At 40.7% G+C, this 18434-nt stretch overlaps 1 protein-coding gene across 1 annotated transcript; it reads left to right on the forward strand.

The window, feature by feature from the left end:
- Nucleotides 1-1760: 1760 nt before the first annotated feature.
- On the forward strand, nt 1761-17144 carry LOC131221137 (polyadenylate-binding protein RBP47B'). The gene is made up of 8 exons (XM_058216290.1): nt 1761-2000; nt 3464-3947; nt 8548-8624; nt 8706-8836; nt 9422-9518; nt 15140-15301; nt 16409-16509; nt 16632-17144. The coding sequence occupies exons 1-8, from the start codon at nt 1764-1766 to the stop codon at nt 16720-16722; spliced, it is 1380 nt and encodes a 459-aa protein (XP_058072273.1). The 5' UTR covers nt 1761-1763; the 3' UTR covers nt 16723-17144.
- The last annotated feature ends 1290 nt before the right edge of the window (nt 17145-18434 follow it).

The following is an 18434-nucleotide window of genomic DNA, read 5'->3' on the forward strand; positions in this document are numbered from 1 at the left end:
AATTCAAAGCTCAAGTGGACCACACCACAGTAAACAATGAGATTTGAACACTTCATGATTTCTCAAGGGCGGCGGAAGTATTTTGGGAAGCTGATATTTGTGTTCTCCTTCGTCAGTCACCTCATGAACGTTAGGTGTTTTATCCCTGCCGTTTTAAAAAATAAAATAAATTTATGTGATCTATTTGAGCTTTGGACCTGATTCATCTCTGGGCTAGCTCTGCCTAAACTAACGTACCGAATGGATATAACAAATACTAACTCGGCCCACCGTTTCTTATCTGGTTTGCTCTCTTCAAACTGGACACGTGGCGTAATAACCACTGAGATAGATGAGTCATCATGTGTATCTTGCCGTAGATACAGGAGAGTAGATAAAGTGAGACCCCGGCCTCACCCAAGAACGTGCGGCCCTTGCCATGGGAAGTGGATTGGCTGGCGTACCACACCGGCTATATGGTGTATTAACGTAAGCAAGCTCTGTGTCTTATATCCAAACTGTCCATCCATCTTGTGAGCTCCTGTTAAAGCCTGAGCCGAAAAATAAGTAAGATCTAAAGATCAAGTGGACCACACTGCAAAAGGTGGTGGGGAATTGAACTTCTACCATGGAAACCCTATTGGGGTTACAGAAGTTTAAGATCAATATGAAATTTGTTTTTCCTCTGCGACAAGGTATTCATGACCTTATGAAGAGATTCGTTGAAAAATAAACGTTATAGGGGGCCTTACTAAATTTTTAAGGGTAAAAATATTATCCCCGTTGATACGATTCAGTTTTTGGCTAATGCTCTAAAATGACCCTAGAAAATGTATGAACAGTTTGTATATAATAAATACATCATTGTGTGGCCCATGAAACTTTGATCTCCTTTGAACCGTTTGTACCACTCGGCGTTGGAGGAGCATCGGCGCTCGTCTTTGCACAACATGGATCTACACTAGCAATATAGTTAGTGTGTGGTACACCAGCCAATCCGCTGCCTTACCATGGGTTACGGTGGGTCCCACATTGATGCATGTATTATGTATACATCCGGTTCATTTATTGTTCCATATCATTTTATAGCATTTTTCTAAGCAAATCCAATTATCAGGTGAACTATTTCATGAGAAACAATTGTGGTTGACCATTAGTGAGCCACAAAAGTTTTGATAAGCCGATATTTGTTTTTTCCATTTATGCAACTTATGCGATCTTATCTGTTTCTCATGATATTGGTCACGTGATAAATCGGCTCTCTAGATATAGACGGTTGTCTACTGGACGATCGCGTCCATTCAATTGATCATCGCCCTTTTTATCTTTGATGCTGATCATCGCCAATGTCATTTTCATCGTCCATTCGTTAAGATCACAGTGCGAATGATTATAACCGTCCGTCAATGAGATTTTTCTACAGTCCTCAATCAATATACAGAACCCGCATGCTGAACAGCCTTATCATTAAAAGATGCCAGCGTCACCATCCATGGTCCATCAACCGTGCGTGGTGCATACAACCTCGGAATTGTGGACCATCCAATTCGTGGCCCCTGTACTGGATGGAGCACAAGTCCACAGATCAAATTGGTCGGGCGATCTTAACCACCTATTTCAACCGTCCGTTTGACTGCCACCACCAGTGTGATTTTCGGCCTAATCCTTGGCAGGCCTACTGAACGAATGACGAGGATGCGCGAGTGGCGTTGCTAGGCCCGAGTACCATAGTGGTCCTCCTGCGCACGGGTGAATATATATATATCATGCGCGCCCTGTCAGTCATGCAAATGGAAATGGAGTCGCAGCAGCAGCAGCAGCAGTGGATGATGATGAGCGGTGGGGCGCAGCAGCAGCAGCAGGCTCAACCCGCCCAGCACCCCCAGTCCTGGGCCGCTGCTCCTCAGCCCCCGTACCACCAACCAACCTCGGCCGACGAGATAAGAACCCTTTGGATCGGCGATTTGCAGTACTGGGTCGACGAGAACTACCTCCACACCTGCTTTGCCCATACCGGAGAGGTATCTCTCTCTCTCTCTCTCTCTCTCTCTCTCTCTCTCTCTCCAAAAAGCTAGTGTTTCCTCATTTTCCAGGGCATTATTCGATTTCTAGGGTTTCCAGCCGCTGAGACTAGTTTATGGCCTGAATTTTGAGAAGTTAGGGTTGCTTGCTGATCGCATGCCAGTGAGACTAGTTTATTTTTATTTGTCTTTCATTGATTTCTAGAGCTGAAGATAATCAGATAATATAAAAAGTGCTGATATCTATACCCCCTTTTGTCGATGCTACTCTCCCTTCTCCTCGTTTTTCCACGGGTGGGGCCCACATGTCATCCGCCGGACCTTTGTGTCATGGGCTCCAGGGTTTATAGAAAGTCCTAGCCATCCTATTGCCGGGCTGAAAATGGGTGGTCAAAAGAATGTATTGCCAATAGTCTGTATGCAATGGGAAGAAAGGCTGTGATAGAATTCATCTTTCAAAAAAAAGAAAAAAGAAAAAAAAAAAAGAAAGGCTGTGATAAAATTGCTGGGAGGATTTTGGCCCATTGACACATTTGAAAGGACCAGTTGAAATATGGGATGAATGACTCCATTAATTTGGGCTGGTTGATGTATATGCTGCTAAATGTGTAGTTCTTGCTGCACTGTTTTCTTCTGTTTCAAATATGTATTTAGGTTTTTATTATTTTTGTCCACGTTTTTGAACTTCGGATGCTGCAGTTCTTCTTGCATGTATATTTTTTTCTGAATGTGAATTAATAAGCAGGAATGTTTTGCAGAATGGTGGCTCTAGCCTACCTTGTGTAGGTATTCAGAGGGTGTCACTTTCTCTAACCGACCGACATGTGGGGGAACTGAATTTATGGAGAAAGGCTGGACTCCAGTTTTAGTTTTGCACCATTTAAATAATGTTGGTGACTCATCCTCTCACATGTCGTAATGATTTACAGCTATCCATAGCCCCCAAATTGTGGATGGAGCATACATCTAAATCCCTATGAGTGACCAATCAATCCTTACCATCCTTTTACAGTTATCTAATGGGTAGTAAAGAGTGAAATATTGAGTGCTCCAAAACTTAAAGGGAAAACTCATATGTTTAATCTTGTCTTATCACTGCAATTTTTCGGTTATGTTCCATTCACAGTTGGACGGTCTGGATTTCCTTAAAACTATGCCATGTGTACGTTTGAAGAGTCACTGCCATTTATTACATGGTGCAATACTGACATTGGAGTCTAGCGCAAGTGAACCCTCATGCGGCGCTCGGTAGAGAAAGTTACCCTGCCCCATACCTACTCAACTTTACCGGTTTATTTATTTATTTATTTATATAATAATAATTATTGTTTTTTTTATTTTTTTTTAATGCACGAGCAACCTTTTTTTAGAAGTTATAATTGTGTGAATTTATGAGTAGGATATTATCGGATGTGCCCAATTGGACTTACCATCCTAAATCGATTGTTTCTGTCGAATGATAGGTTCTTTCGATAAAAATTATACGAAACAAGATCACAGGCCAGCCTGAAGGTTATGGGTTTGTGGAATTTGTTTCTCACGCAGCAGCTGAAAGAATCCTGCAGACCTACAATGGCACACAGATGCCTGGAACAGAACAGACTTTCAGGCTGAATTGGGCTTCTTTTGGCATTGGAGAAAGGCGTCCAGATGCTGGACCTGAGCATTCCATTTTTGTAGGGGATTTGGCGCCCGATGTCACGGATTATTTGTTACAAGAGACCTTTCGAGCTCAGTATCCATCCGTAAGAGGTGCCAAGGTCGTAACGGATCCTAATACTGGTCGTTCAAAGGGTTATGGATTTGTTAAATTTTCAGATGAGATGGAAAGAAACCGTGCCATGACCGAAATGAATGGGGTATATTGCTCAACTAGGCCGATGCGTATCAGTGCAGCTACACCAAAGAAGACCACTGGTTTTCAGCAACAATACCCAGCAATTAAAGGTAAATTATCTTTTGCATTCAAAGCAATTATGTACACTTGTCTAACATTCTTGAAAGTTTGATAAACATGTTCTTTTTGGTCCTTTTTACAGTTATATTTCAAATTTGGGATTTGAGTTATTTTATTGTGGCTTCATAAGAAAAATTATCACCCCATCATATTTTTTGGCAATACTCTGTTTTGTAATTTTAGTTTCATTGTTTTTATGATTTTTTTAAAAACAAATTAGTAGCAATGGTACGGAAATTTCAAAGCTCTATGACTACCCCATTTAATGGGTTGTATAGTAAGGGACTACCTATCAAAAAAAAGTTTAGGATTTGATTGCCTAGTGCTTTGATTGAGAGCCTACATAACGTGATCTAAAATCTTTCTTAGAACCATAAATTAATCTTTTGTCAAATTGTGGAACTGTTTGCAATCATCTTATGTAAAGTTAGTCACATTCTGCTAAGTTTTACTCCTTGGAGTTGAATCAGAAATGTTATGGCTAGTCATTGAACTTGCATTGTTTACTCCTATGACTTTGAATAATAACTGAGGGTTGACGTTGTCAAGTGAGGTAGCTTGGGCACATTCAAAGCAATAACCAGTTATGTGCTAGTTACCACCCCTGGAGCGTTGTCCTAAAATTTCTAGCTGGTGTCAGTTCACTTAGAGCAAGTTTCACGTCCCGAAATCCGAGTACTAAGTGTGTTCCTGCACCCAAGTTACAGATTGCAACTCGTACACTCTAAGTGTACTTAACCCAGTCAATTGTGTAGTTTATTCAAAGGCAATGGTTATATTCATTCTAAGTTCCATCTATTATCATTCACACATAATAATTAAACACCAACATCCACGCATTTTCAATATTCATAAACCACTCAACTTCATTCACTAGATACCATCCATCAATCAATGAGGCCCACCCATTTGAGACCTTATTTATAGGTCTAAATCAAATCACATAAATATAACCATAACCAAACCAATGCTTAAAATCTTAAAATCAATACCAACATGCGACATGTATCAATCACATTAATCCTAACAAATGAGATCAAAAATAGATTGTTAGGAACAATCCAAAACGGGCAATTCCTCTTCCGTTAGATAAGGCCACATTTCACGTGGATCATTCATTGGCTCAACAACACCTTGTTCTTGGGCCAACTAATCAGCCACCATTTCATCTGTATGATTTTTCTATCAATAAAACATAAGCTGGCTAGACATAGTGAGAAAACCCAATATAGTTCATGCACATCAAAACTAAAATAGCATAGAAAACATAAAATGCACAGATGTATGAATGCATCGGATTGAATGATTGTCCATTTGCTTGGGTTGGATAATCGTCAACCTGCATCCACCACTTGGGTAGGCTTCCACCTTTCAGTAGGCATGGGCATGGCCCACATCTAGTAACGATTCTACCAAGATCGGCATTTTAATGTAACGCCCATAAATTTTGAAGGAAAAAAATAATTTTGAATTTGAGAGAGAGAGAGAGAGAGAGAGAGAGAGAGAGAGAGACGTTATGTATCTCTAATCTCCCTCTTATGCCTTATTTCCCTATCCTCTTATCTCTCTCCCTCGTATCTCTCAACCTCCCAAGTCCCAACGACTTCTCCTTCTTAAGGAAGAAGTCGCGAGAGGAGAGAATACTACTCTAATTCAAAGAGACTAAGTAATACCCTGAGCACTTAGAAAAAAAAGGAAGAAAGGAAATGAAGAGAGAGAGAGAGAGAGAGAGAGAGAGAGAGAGAGAGAGAGAAGAATTGTGGGAAACACGCATCATAGGTTAATAATCTAATCTTGTCTTGTTTTTCTTTATGTAATGTGGCATTGATCTGTGCAATGGATGGCTTAGATTAGCCATCCGTCCACTGTACACATTTAAGTAGGAAGGCCCGATTCGCTGTGCAATAGTCTTAGGCTTTCGGTGCAGAGAATCGTTCCTTACACAAGGATATAGGCGATTTAATCCTTATTCCTAGAATCGACTCGATTTGGTTATTAAAATTGGATAATGTAAGTTATGAGTATTTGAGCAAAACAATGAACGGACCAAATTGGTCATAAGTTCATTGCATTGTGAGATCTAGAACATCTAATAAAGGAAACCCAATTTCCTGCGCAAGTGTTTTTGTGACTTAGGTGCAGAGGATTGGGATGGGCCACTAGGATGTGTGTGGTTAGATCCACTCCGTTCATCCAATTTCTAAGGTTAAAACATGCAAGAAACCCAAATATCAGATTGATCTGAACATTAGGTGGGCCACATTGATATGATTTATATTCTAGATCTATTATGTATTGTTGATCGGGCCGAATCATTGGACGTGCGACATTCGATCTGATCTAGTCGGTTCATCTGATTGTTGGGTGCAGGCTACACTGACATCCTGCACCGATCGGACAGTGACTATTACTCAAAATTATGTAGTTCTAAATAAAGGGTAGTCGATCAACAGTCATCTCTTTTGATTGAACGAGAGAAGACCGATGATTGGTTTGGATTAGTCCATCAAGCCTGATTGGACCTTAAGTCATTAAATTTGAGAAATCCCCAATTTCCCAAAAGCAGATCAAATATGACTTCCATCAATTCGATCGACAAGCCATCGATTGGAATCAATTTGATTGACAGACACCCGGAACAGATCTGTTTGATTCCAAGATTGTGAATATGAATTTATGCACCATTAAAATTTTAGATTTAATTAAATTAAGCATATCCAGACCATTGTAGGTCGTTGGAAAGTGGTCAATCACTTTGATATGATCAAGTGCGCCCCACATTAACCTATAATACTTACAAACCTTGTGTTAAGGGTTGGGGCTGAAGGGATTTGATTGATCAGCATATGACGTTGAAGTGATAAAGTCCCTTAATATACAATGATACACCACACTCTGACAGCTTAAGCTTTTGGAGTAAATGGTTGTTTGATATGATATCAAAGCGGAAGGTCCTATGTTCGAATCTCGAGAGTAGCAAATATGCCTCACTAATATATTATTCTCCCACGGGGGGTCAGGAAAATCAAGTCCGGCCCAAGGACCTGGAAATCAAGCCTGGCCTATTTATGGTGTGTGTCCCTCCACCCTTGTCAGTATGTTCCCGTGCGGAGTTCCCACCCCGCACATGCCGGGGGGTGTTGAAGTGATAAAGCCCCTTAATATACAATGATACACCACACTCTGACAGCTTAAGCTTTTGGAGTGAATGGTTGTTTGACAATGACCACCATGTGGACCACATTGTTGGGACTCGATCAATCAAAGGTGGGCCCCACCATCTGAATTAAAACAATTAGCAAATGATTTCGTTACATGATTGTAATAGGGGTTTCTAATTTGATCCAATCCGAGCATTTTACGGAATCATTTTCACCGAATCTAGGTGAGTGATCTCAACGTGTTTCCTTCATTGAAATTAAAGTGGATTGATTATTACTCGTCTAGTTTGTTGGATATGCTGTCAAATGATTAATTTAGTTAGAGGTAATCTATCGGTGTATGTTCGTTCGCATGCTAATTTGTTAATGCATGTCCACATGTATAGATGCTTTACTTATTATTTTTTGTACACAGATTGTCATTGTATATACGCTCGAAAACACATAGTATTATGAACCATCAAAGAATGGGGAAAACATAATCATCCTCCATTTCTTAACGTATGCATAGTCGATCCTGGGGGACCTTCCTGGAAGAAATGTCGATCTTGTTACAATTGTTACCATATGCAGGCCATGCCCATGCTTACCGAAAGGTGGAAGCTTACCCAATTGGTGAATGCGGGTCGACGATTATCCAATCCAAGCAAATGGACAATTATCCCATTTGATGCATTCATACCTTTGTGCATTATGTATTTTCTATGCTATTATAGTTTTGATATGCATGAACCATGTTGGATTTTCTCACCAGGCCCGACCAGTTTGTGTTTTATTAATGGAAAAACCATATAGATGAAGTGGTGGCTGATGAGTTGGCCCAAGAACAGGAAAGTGCTATTGAGCCAGTGAACGATCCAAGTGAGACGTGGCCTTATTTGACGGAAGAGGAATTGGCCGCTTTGGACCATTCCTGGCTATCTATTTTCGATCTCATTTGATTGATTTTAAGATTTTAAGCATTGGTTATGGTTATATTTATTTGATTTGATTTAGAGCTATAAATAAGGTCCCAAATGGGTCAGCCGCATTGATTGATGGATGGTATCTAGTGAATCAAGTTGAGTGGTTTATGAATGTTGGAAATGCATGGATGTTGGTGTTTGTGAATGACAATAGATGGAACTTAGAATGAATATAACCCTTGCCTCTGAATAAACTGCACAATTGACTGGGTTAAGTGCACTTATGAGTTGTGATCCGTAACTCGGGTCTGAGGGTGCACACTCAGTAATCGGATTTCAGGACATGACAGCAAGTTCATTGAATGGGCTCCTTTTTGAAATTTACGTTGATTCTAAATCTAATGCCAAATTCTTTTGATAGAACTTGTCACCCTTGTGCGCAGTTTTTATGTATTAAGCAACACTTTGATTCATTGTTCTGGGCAAACCTGTAATTTGTGTGCTGTTTAAATTTGTTTTCACAGCTATATATCCAGCACCAACATACAGCACCTCACAAGTGCAGGCACTTCCAGCGGACAGTGATATTACGAATACAACAGTAAGCTAATGATCAATTCCTTCTACCATTCTATTCATGATTTTCTTCAGGAGTTCTTATTTTCTGTCATTTTTCCTACAGATATTTGTTGGTGGTTTGGACCCTAATGTCACAGAAGATGAACTGAGGCAGATCTTTGCGCAGTTTGGGGAGCTTGTCTATGTTAAGATACCAATGGGTAAAGGATGTGGCTTTGTACAGTTTGGCACTAGGTACATTCTAGAAAGTTAAGAACGCTCTGTTTGTTTTAAAAAAGAGATCCCATTTCCACTTCAGTAGTTACCTCTCAAGAAAAAAGAAAAAAAGGAAAAAAACCACCCCAATAGTTCAATGCCATGGTTATGCTAATCAGAAAAAGAAAGAAAATGGTCAGAATGTGTGTGCTGTTGCTATGTATGTGTTTCGTGGGTGGGATAAATGTTTGTCAATGGAAGGTGTCGGGCACATTCATTCTCTTTATGGGTGCGTTCTTTTCTCTTGAAGCCAGAAGGGAGATACTGATTTGATGTCTGTTTAATTTGTATTCTTCACTTTGCCTCGGGCTGTGATGTTTGTTTTGTTCTCTTAGCTGTTTCCCTTGAGGCCGTGGCTTTTGTTTTAAATAATTGTATATTTTGAGGACTTATTGGATTTAGCAAAATAGTTCTGATACCTTCCCATGTGCTTAGTTTTTGGACATCAAGTAGCTTCTTTGTTTTATTGATTAAAAAAAAAAAAACTTCTATGTTCTATTTAGTTGTATTTCATTCATTCATTTTTTAATGGCTATTAGTTGTATTTCTGTCTTTGCTGCATAGAGCGTCTGCTGAAGAAGCAATACAGAGGCTACAAGGAACTGTGATTGGCCAACAGACTGTCCGTCTTTCATGGGGTAGAAGCCCAGCAAATAAGCAGGTACGACTGTTTCACATTTACTAGTGATGTTTTCTGGATGCTATGCTTCAATGATAGACATGGTGTTGGCTCTATGAATTCTTCTTTTTAGTTGTTTTAACGTTTCCCCCTTTTCTTGTGGAAATCATAACATCTGAAAGATTAAGAATGCACTTGCAAATTAAGGAAGAATGGTAGCAAGTTAAAAATTGTTTAGCAATGGGAGGGACAGTTGGGTGGGCTGCTAGAATTACAAGTAGGTCACTTTAGGGGCTGAAGTTCCTAGGAATTTCATGGTTCTGAAGCAGGGTCAAGAAGCTGCCTATGGTTTTGACACCACCAAATCGATATAGCAAATGAAATTCTTCATAGATTCTACGCATAAAGTGCCTCTTTTCTTCATACAGGGAGAAGTGATTATTGGTCTAAAACAAAATGCAATATAAAAAGGTGTTTGCAAAAAACTTCAAACGACACACATAGTGAAACCCTGGTCAAATTGATGATGCCCCCAAGGGTTTAAGAACTTTGTGCTTCCACCAACTTGCCGAAATGGTTAGCTTGGCTTCCAAGGCACGCGTGTGTGAATTCCCTGGGTTGGGTATCTGCATGGAGGCCATAGACATTGCTATTGATCCGACATTGACAATAGAGTTGTGTGGAAGTTTGTGATAGATTAACAGGCTGTCGTCAGCCATGCATTGTTAATATTTGGACTGGCAACCGGAACCAATGGTGACTTTGGAGGTTAGTGGTGGAAGCTTTTAGGGTTTAAGATGTTCCAAGGAGGCTAGGGTGGATTTTCCAAGGTTAGCTTAGCTTCCAGTGCATGTGTGCGCATGTGAACTCTCTGGGTTGGGTATCTGCATGGAGGCCATAGATATATCTATTGATCTGACATTGACATCGGAGTTGTGTAGAAGTTTGTGATAGATTAACAGGCTTGTCAGCCATGCATTGTTAATATTTGGAATGGCAACCAGAACCAATGGTGACTTTGGAGGTTAATGGTGGAAGCTTTTAGCGTTTAAGATGTTCCAAGGAGGCTGGGGTGGATGTTTTTAGAAGATCTTAAATCTGGATGGGGTGGTTTTCTTTTTTGCAATGCAGAGGCCTGCTAAGATTATGAATCCATGTGAGACAATTCTGATGCACATGCCTTAATAAGGCCTGGAACAGCGGATGCTCTTCCCCTTATACCCAAAATGTAGATGATACTCTTCTGTTTGGATCTATACCATCTTTTAGGCTCTTTCGTTCAGGATACACTTCAGATGTGATGAGGGGGCCTCTGGATTGAGGATCAAGTCATGTAAGGGATAAATCTGGCACCTTTCAAAGTTTGGCATCTTGCAGGCATAGTGACAATTCTTCTTCTCGGTAATTTCTCGTGAGATTTTTAGATTTTAAAGGTTTTTCTTGGGATATTATTGGGAAAATCTTTCTAGAAGTAAAAAATAGAAACCTTCAGTAGAGAGGGTTTGCTTTACAAAACAGCTGTTTCTAGTTTTTGGTTGCGGAAGAAAATGTTCCCCATCTTTTCCTGCATTGCTCTTTTGCATGGAGGATTTCGGTGCTTATTTTCGAGAAGTTTGGCATCCTGTAATACCAGAGTCAGTGACGAATTCCTGGTTGGAGCTCTTTTGCATGGGGGCAGACTGTAAGATGGTTGTGGAAACTGGCTAATTAAAGTTGCCCGTGGTGCATGTGGATGGGTAAGAAACAGGAAAATTTTCAGAGGCGAGGGAATTTTAGTCGGTGCAGTAGGAAAAAAGATCGTAATTTCATAGTTAGATGGGGAAAGCAATATAGTATCACAAGATGACACTCATTTCCATCTATGTTAGTCCAAGTGGGATGAGATGGTAATGTGCGGTAGTCAGTCTAATGTTTCCAAAAGGTGGTGCCCTCCCCTTGCTGGAGTGCTGGCTATTTCAAGCCGGTTTTTTTTTTTTTTTTTTTTAAAGGTGATTTAAATTAAAAAAGAAAGAAGTACAAAGGAGGCTGCCGAGATGGCAGAAAAACAAAGAAAAGGAAAACTAAGAACCTAAAAACATAAAGTCGAAATCCTTAAGATAAGAGACAGTTGCTGCCCACTCGATGATGAGATGTTTCGCTGAAGAGGCCACAGATTGAGGCGAGGAATGCGTGTTATTGAAACATCTGTTGTTCCTCTCCATCCAAACTGTCCACCAGATTGCGACGATAACCATTCTCCAAACCCGGGTTCTTGTTTTGCCCAGATTGGTCCCATTCCAGAAGGCCAGCAGCTGAAAAGCGGAGGCCGGAAGATACCCGCTGAAGTTGAATCTGTTGAAAAATTCGACCCAGATAAGGGAGATGAACGGACAGTGAACAAACAGGTGGTCAACAGTTTCCTCGCTGTTCATACAACATGGGCAGATATTCGGCAGTTGCATGCCTTTACTTTTCAAATTATCGATTGTGAGAATCCGATTCTTAGATGCAAGCCACATGAAACAGAGATTTTTTTTTTTTTTTTTTTGGGGGGGGGGGGGGTGGATATTTCTAGATGAATGAAGAGGTCAAAGGGCTGGAAGGATTGTTGTTGCCAATAACCTCATACAATGACTTCACCGAGAATTGACAGGATTTTTATTTAGTCCAGATGATGCTGTTGGACTCCTCCGGAATTGGGGAGGCAGTGGATAGGCTTTCCAGCAGATGAGCATAATCAGTAATCTCCCAGTCATGAAGATTCCTGCGTATGGGGATGTCCCAGACAGTTACCGAAGAAGAAATTGAGTAAAAGACCGAGGCGGGGCTTTGTTTAAGGGTCGAGAGGCGGTAAATAGATTGAAACCTATCTTTCAGTGAGGACTCTCCCAGCCAGGTGTCCTCCCAGAAGCGAATCGCTGAGCCATTACCGAGGGAGAAAGCAACATTGTCAAGAATGTGTTTTTTGGATCGCAGAACATCCCTCCAAATGTGTGAAGCTCTATAAACTGTCGAGTCCCTAGTCCACCATCCTCCTGGTGAGTGGCCGTATTTGCCTTTTACGATCTTGCACCATAAAGCATCCTGATCTGATGCCAGTCTCCAGGACCATTTGCCCAAGAGGGCTTTGTTCAGAATTTTCAACCTTTTAATGTTCGCACCACTGTCACGAAAGTGGGAGTAGACTTCCTGCCAATCAAGGAGATGGAATTTCTTGGGATTATCCTTTCCGCACCACAGAAAATCTCTTCTCAACTTATCGATCCGAAGTAGGACTGAGGGCGGCCATTTGACAAGAGACATGAAATAGATGGGGATGTTGGATAAAACTGCTTTGATAAGAGTAAGCTTGCCCCCCATTGTGAGGTATCTACCTTTCCACGACGCAAGCTTTTTTTGAATTTTTTCAACGACATTGTTCCACATCGATTTGGGAGGAGAGCCAATAGCAAGAGGCAGGCCAACAAAAGTCGTCAGAAACGAAGCCGATTTGCAGCCAAAGGATTCAGCGAAGGAGGACAGGTCAGGATCCGAGATGTTCACCCCAAAAATCTTGGATTTGGACATATTTCAAGCCGGATTCTGACGGTGTGTTCTTTTGAAACCCAGGCCTGGTTGGTATCGGTGGGACAGGAGTGATAGGGGTCAATCCCTGTTTGAGTTTCAGGTCTAATAGGTGTTCAGGATTCTAATTTTATAGGAGCTGCCACTCTCATTCATGGTGTTAAGCTCGATGTTGTCCTCAAGCCTGTTGATTGTAGAAGGCGATTTGAGTAATGCGATAAATCGATTAACCATGTTAAACCCCCTTGGAGAGTAGCGAACATGATGGAGAAAACTTTGGATATTTACTCGACAATCTCGGTTTCCTTGCCTCATGCTCATGGGTCAACAAATTCTAAGGCGGACAAGTGAGCTAAGGAGGGTGTGAACCAGGTTGAATTACTGATGTTGGATAGGCACGAGGGTACATTTGGATGCCTGTAAAATTTTTAGTTGTAAATACATTACACTTGAAACTATTTACAATTTCTTATGTTTGGCTTTAACTTGTAAAATGTTTACAGGTAAATAGTTTTGTGTTTGGATAACTTAAAAGTGTTTAACAGTTAGAAATAGGGCATTCACACCAAACAGAGTTTGGAGCAGTAAATCCCTCTAAAATTTTCAAGTCACATAAAAGAGTTTGATATAAGATGGACCATTGGGTTGATCCCATCTTGATAAAGCCCTGAGTTGATCCTTAGGCCAAACCATGCTTGAGGTGTGCCACAAAAGTGGGCCCACTTATTCAAATGTCCTTTTATGTGGAGAAACTATAAATGATTTAAATTGAAAAAGACTTATGAACTATGCTATTAATTTCCAAATTATTTGAAAGGTGGCATTTCTTAGATGGTAAAAAATAAAAACATCCAGCATTAAAACCGTCTAGATTGTTGATGTGGCCCACCAGCTTTTGAGATCAGCATGATTTTTGGGGCCCAAGGATAGCAAAAATGGGACAGAACTAATGGATGGGTTGGATATGTTCAAAACATCACGGTTGGCCCCACAAATAGTGCACGTACCCCATATTGCATTGCAACAGTGGGTACCATCCGGGGCATCTTCCTTTCCTTATTTCAATCGTAGAGGGTGGAAATGGTGCCCTAATATAAAATTATAAACTGCTGCATCTGTGCATCCATAGTTGTGATCCGGGGGCGGGTCGCAATCCCCTTTACAGCTAGCTGATTTTACAGGCACCCAAATGACCTCTTACCTTCTCTAGGGTTATTGGCTTCTCTCAGTGTATATTTATTTTAGTTTTGGGGATCTGTGTCTGCCTTGTTCTGCCATTAGCTGTGTAAATTCTGTGGAATGAGGGAGAGAGGGTTCAGAATAGCTCTGAAGCCGGAAGGGTTTTTCTTCGGCTTATGTTCAGATAACGGGATTTGCTGATGGATGAATTCTTATGCCATTACCAGTACCATTCTTTCTTTGCTTTCGATATTTCTTTCATTGCCATGACACCAAAAGTGAATGCCAACAAATTGCTGAAGTCCTTTCCATAAGAGAGAGAATGTCCGCGAGTCTTCTTATCTCCTGACTAGAATGGTTTGTTGGAAATTGCTTGTTGTGAATGAGGCAATTGATTCTGCTTATTGCTTCAGATTTAAAAGGTGATGTGGCACATTGCTTTTTTTTTTTTTTGGAAAGATGGCACATTGCTTGCTATTGAATTTTTGCCCATTTCAATATATTCCAGTTATTAAAAAACTTCAGAACAAAGCATGGAAATTAACAGTTTGGTGATTTAAAATAGGAAAAATGTTTGTGAAAACTACTGTTCGCTTCAACAAAACTTTTAGCGCTTTCTACCTTTTGAGTTTCATTTCTTTTTACTTTGTAGTCTACAGTTGAGAAGAAATGTTTGCTTCTTACTTGGAGAATAATGTAGGGGTTGCTTGGTAAGTATGCATTTAAAAGGAAATAACTATTTCCTGATGATGAAATATATGCATAGTTTGCAGTTGCTGTTCGCTCATTCTTTGGCCAGGCATGATAAAGAAAGTCCCTTATTTTTTTAATTATTTTATTTTTTTTTGAAGACTTTATTTCTCTGTTCTATAAGTGCCATATGTTACTTTCCTTGATGCATTACAGGCGAAATGAGATCTATTTCTCTTTCTATGTTGCAGGACCAACCTGCAAGCTGGGGTCAGCAAGCAGATCCCAGTCAATGGAGTAGTGCTTATTATGGTTATGGGCAAGGCTATGATGCCTATGCTTATGGAGCTTCGCAAGATCCATCCTTGTATGCATATGGTGCTTATGCTGGATATGGACAATACCCTCAACAGGTAATATATATATATATATATAAAACAATCTACTTTTCCTTTGATCCTTTCAGGCCTGTTTTGGGCATGTTTGGAGCAAATCATGTTTGCTTCATTCTAAGTAGCTTCAGTCTTATACAGCTTGGTTTTGTTTAGATTTCCATTGTGTGGATAACAGTGGTTGTAGAGGAAAATTCATAATCATCATAGCCTTATACCAATTGGGGTTATGAGGAAATTTCATATTTTTTATTAATTAGCTGTACTGAACAATTGGAAACGATTTCCGGATGGTATCGCTGCTTCTATAATCAATAGGAATATGATATGCTCATTTCAAAATTTTTAAAAAAAATTATGTAATTTTTATGTTACAGTGGAGAATGCATCCTATCGAGATGCCAAAAGTATGTTTTATTTCCGTTCCTTTGAGGTTGAGTTGTTTACACATCAAACAGAAGAAGGGGTGGGTTTAGAAAAATCATTCACAACATGGATTCAGACTCGATTGGGGTCTCGAGTTCTAGTTGACTTGAAACTCTAGTTACTCAACTGAGATTTTCGAGTTTATGCTAAAAACTTAAGAGAGATTTAAACAACCCCCCCCTTTCAATGTGAATAAAGTGAAAAAGCTTCTTGTTAGTGTTGAGTTTATCAAAAATGCCACTGGTCAAACAGGGTAGCTGTAATCATGCTGACGGAGGTGCATCTAGGTCATTATATTTTGAATCCAGATCCTCTGCTTGCCACAAGCAGGGATTTCCTGCTTGTTGCAATGTGATTGGTCCATGTCAGTGATGACATTGTCAGCACTGCTTACATGCAAAGAAACAGAGTAGGAACAGACTACTTTCATCAATGCATGAAAAACAAAATTATCCCTCAGTTGAAGGGCCAGCCATGCTGAAAAACTACTTTTTAATGCCCCTTACCCCAACCAATCGTGGGGGCAAAAATTTCCAAATGCTATTCAAATTACATATAGTAGCGATATCGTGAAGGTCATGAAGTTGTTTTGGCTAATGTAGTGCCTTTGTCTTCTGAAAGTTGATTTTATACTAATAAACTAATCCTAGGTTTCCATGTAAACCCAACCTTCTCATTTTGCATTTCTTCCCATTTTTGCAGGTTGAAGGTGTTCCAGAAATGGCAGCCATAGCTGGCACAGTCCCGACTGTAGAACAAAGGGAGGAATCCTTTGATCCTTTAGCCACACCAGATGTAGACAAGTGTGTTCATATTCCCACCTTTTCTGAAAATCTCTCTCTCTCTCTCTCTCTCTCTCTCTCTCTCTCTCTCTCCAGAAAGAGACATTGATTACTGATTCTGGAAGTTTGAATTTGATTGCTAGGTTAAATGCTGCTTACCTTTCTGTCCATGAAAATGCCATGGTGGGACGGCCCTTATGGATGAAGACCTCAGCATTCTCACAGCCGGCATAGCTTCTTGATCTTCTTGCCTGGCTTGTGGTTAGTTCCAAACTCTTTGTGAGCCTGTTCAGATCATTTGGAAAGGGGAGTCTGATGTTCTCACAAATTTGATAAAAGAGACGAGACACTCAACGGGAACTGGGTGCGAATCGTTCTGTTGGAGATATCACTAAAATTGGAGGCGATCATCTCAGACCAGTTTTGGCACCTTGTCTGAGGTTTGGGCTTGTGGCTGCTACGAATGGAGAGGCAGGCTACTTCACCCCTTCCATCATCATCCTTGCAGTAGCTGTCATTCTCATGTCTCATTGTCGGCTACCTTGTACTCCGTATAATACTTTTGAGAATTCTTGCTTATGTTTCTTGGGTTATTTGTCTATGAAGATACGGTGTGTTCAGCACTGGATGCTACAGCTTGGAACCAATTTCAATAATGTTGGTGCAAAGATCACAAATGGTTAGTCGGATGAAAAGATAAAAGCAACGGTCCACATTCAACGGGCATAGTTGCTCAGTTGGCACGTGGCTGTTGAAAATTAGTCTAGGTATAGCTTGTCAAAGGATTAATGGTTTGGATCTCATCGCGTAGAGGGGAAGGATGATCACTACCATCCATTGATTGAACCTTAGTTCAAAACAGCACCAAACCACGTGATCCTAGCCACCTGACTCGACAGATGGTAAAATAAGAAAAAAAAAAGAAAAAAAAGAAGAAGAAGGGAAAATGTTAACATCTGATGGACCATTGGCCTCTTCCTGTCCAAAATTTGTTGTGATTGTCGACTGTGAAGACCGATTAATGTGCGGAATTCCACAGCCAAACCTTGGTCATGGTGCCCTAAAAACAGATGGTTAACACCATTTACATCGGATTCCTGCATTCCAAGAAAAAAAAGGGATAATACTGAAAGGTCAGGATCTTCCAGTCTGGGTATTTCAGAGAATTCATCATATAGTGTGGTTCATCAGATCAACGGTTTGGATCACTGAAACATGTATCTCGTGTATAGAGCTATGCTCCAGCAAAATGTACTATTGCGGATGACGACCTTGTAATTCATCTGTTGCCGAGGAATGCTGATTGGCACAGGCATGAGCCCTGATGGGCCACCGCGGTGTATGGGTTTTATCCCAACTGTCCATCCATTTACCCACCATGGGGATAGGCCCAAAAATGAGCAGATCCAATGCCCAAATGTACCACAGTGCGGAATAAATGCCTCACCATTAAAAACTTATTGAGAGCCGTAGAAGTTTTCGTATATTTGCGTTTTACCGTCATCGATGTCTCTGTGACCTTATGAACCGATTGGATGACAAATAAACATCACTGTGGGCCCTAGGAAGGTTTTAACGGTGAATTGCATTATCACCCCTGTTTCCTGTGGTGTGGTCTACCTGAGCGAAGGATATGCTTCAATTTTGGGCTCATGACCTAAAATAATCTGGTAAAGCGGATGGATGGAGTGGATAAGACACATACATCACGTGTGGGCCCCACAGTTTACTCGGCAGTCCGTACCCAATACACTCGTGTTGTAATACAAGTTCAGGCCCATCGGATCAACAGTTTGGATTACCAGCACTTGAGCCATCGAGACGCAGTGCATGTCTTTTGACGTATGATTAGCCGTTGGCCACCCAACCTGACGCATTAGGGAATGCCAATTGTCCCACTGCACTCAGTCCGTACAAAGACGGGCCATGTTTCATGGGCGCGGCTT

This window comes from Magnolia sinica, chromosome 1 (genome assembly GCF_029962835.1).
Source record: "Magnolia sinica isolate HGM2019 chromosome 1, MsV1, whole genome shotgun sequence".
Lineage (NCBI taxonomy): Eukaryota > Viridiplantae > Streptophyta > Magnoliopsida > Magnoliales > Magnoliaceae > Magnolia > Magnolia sinica.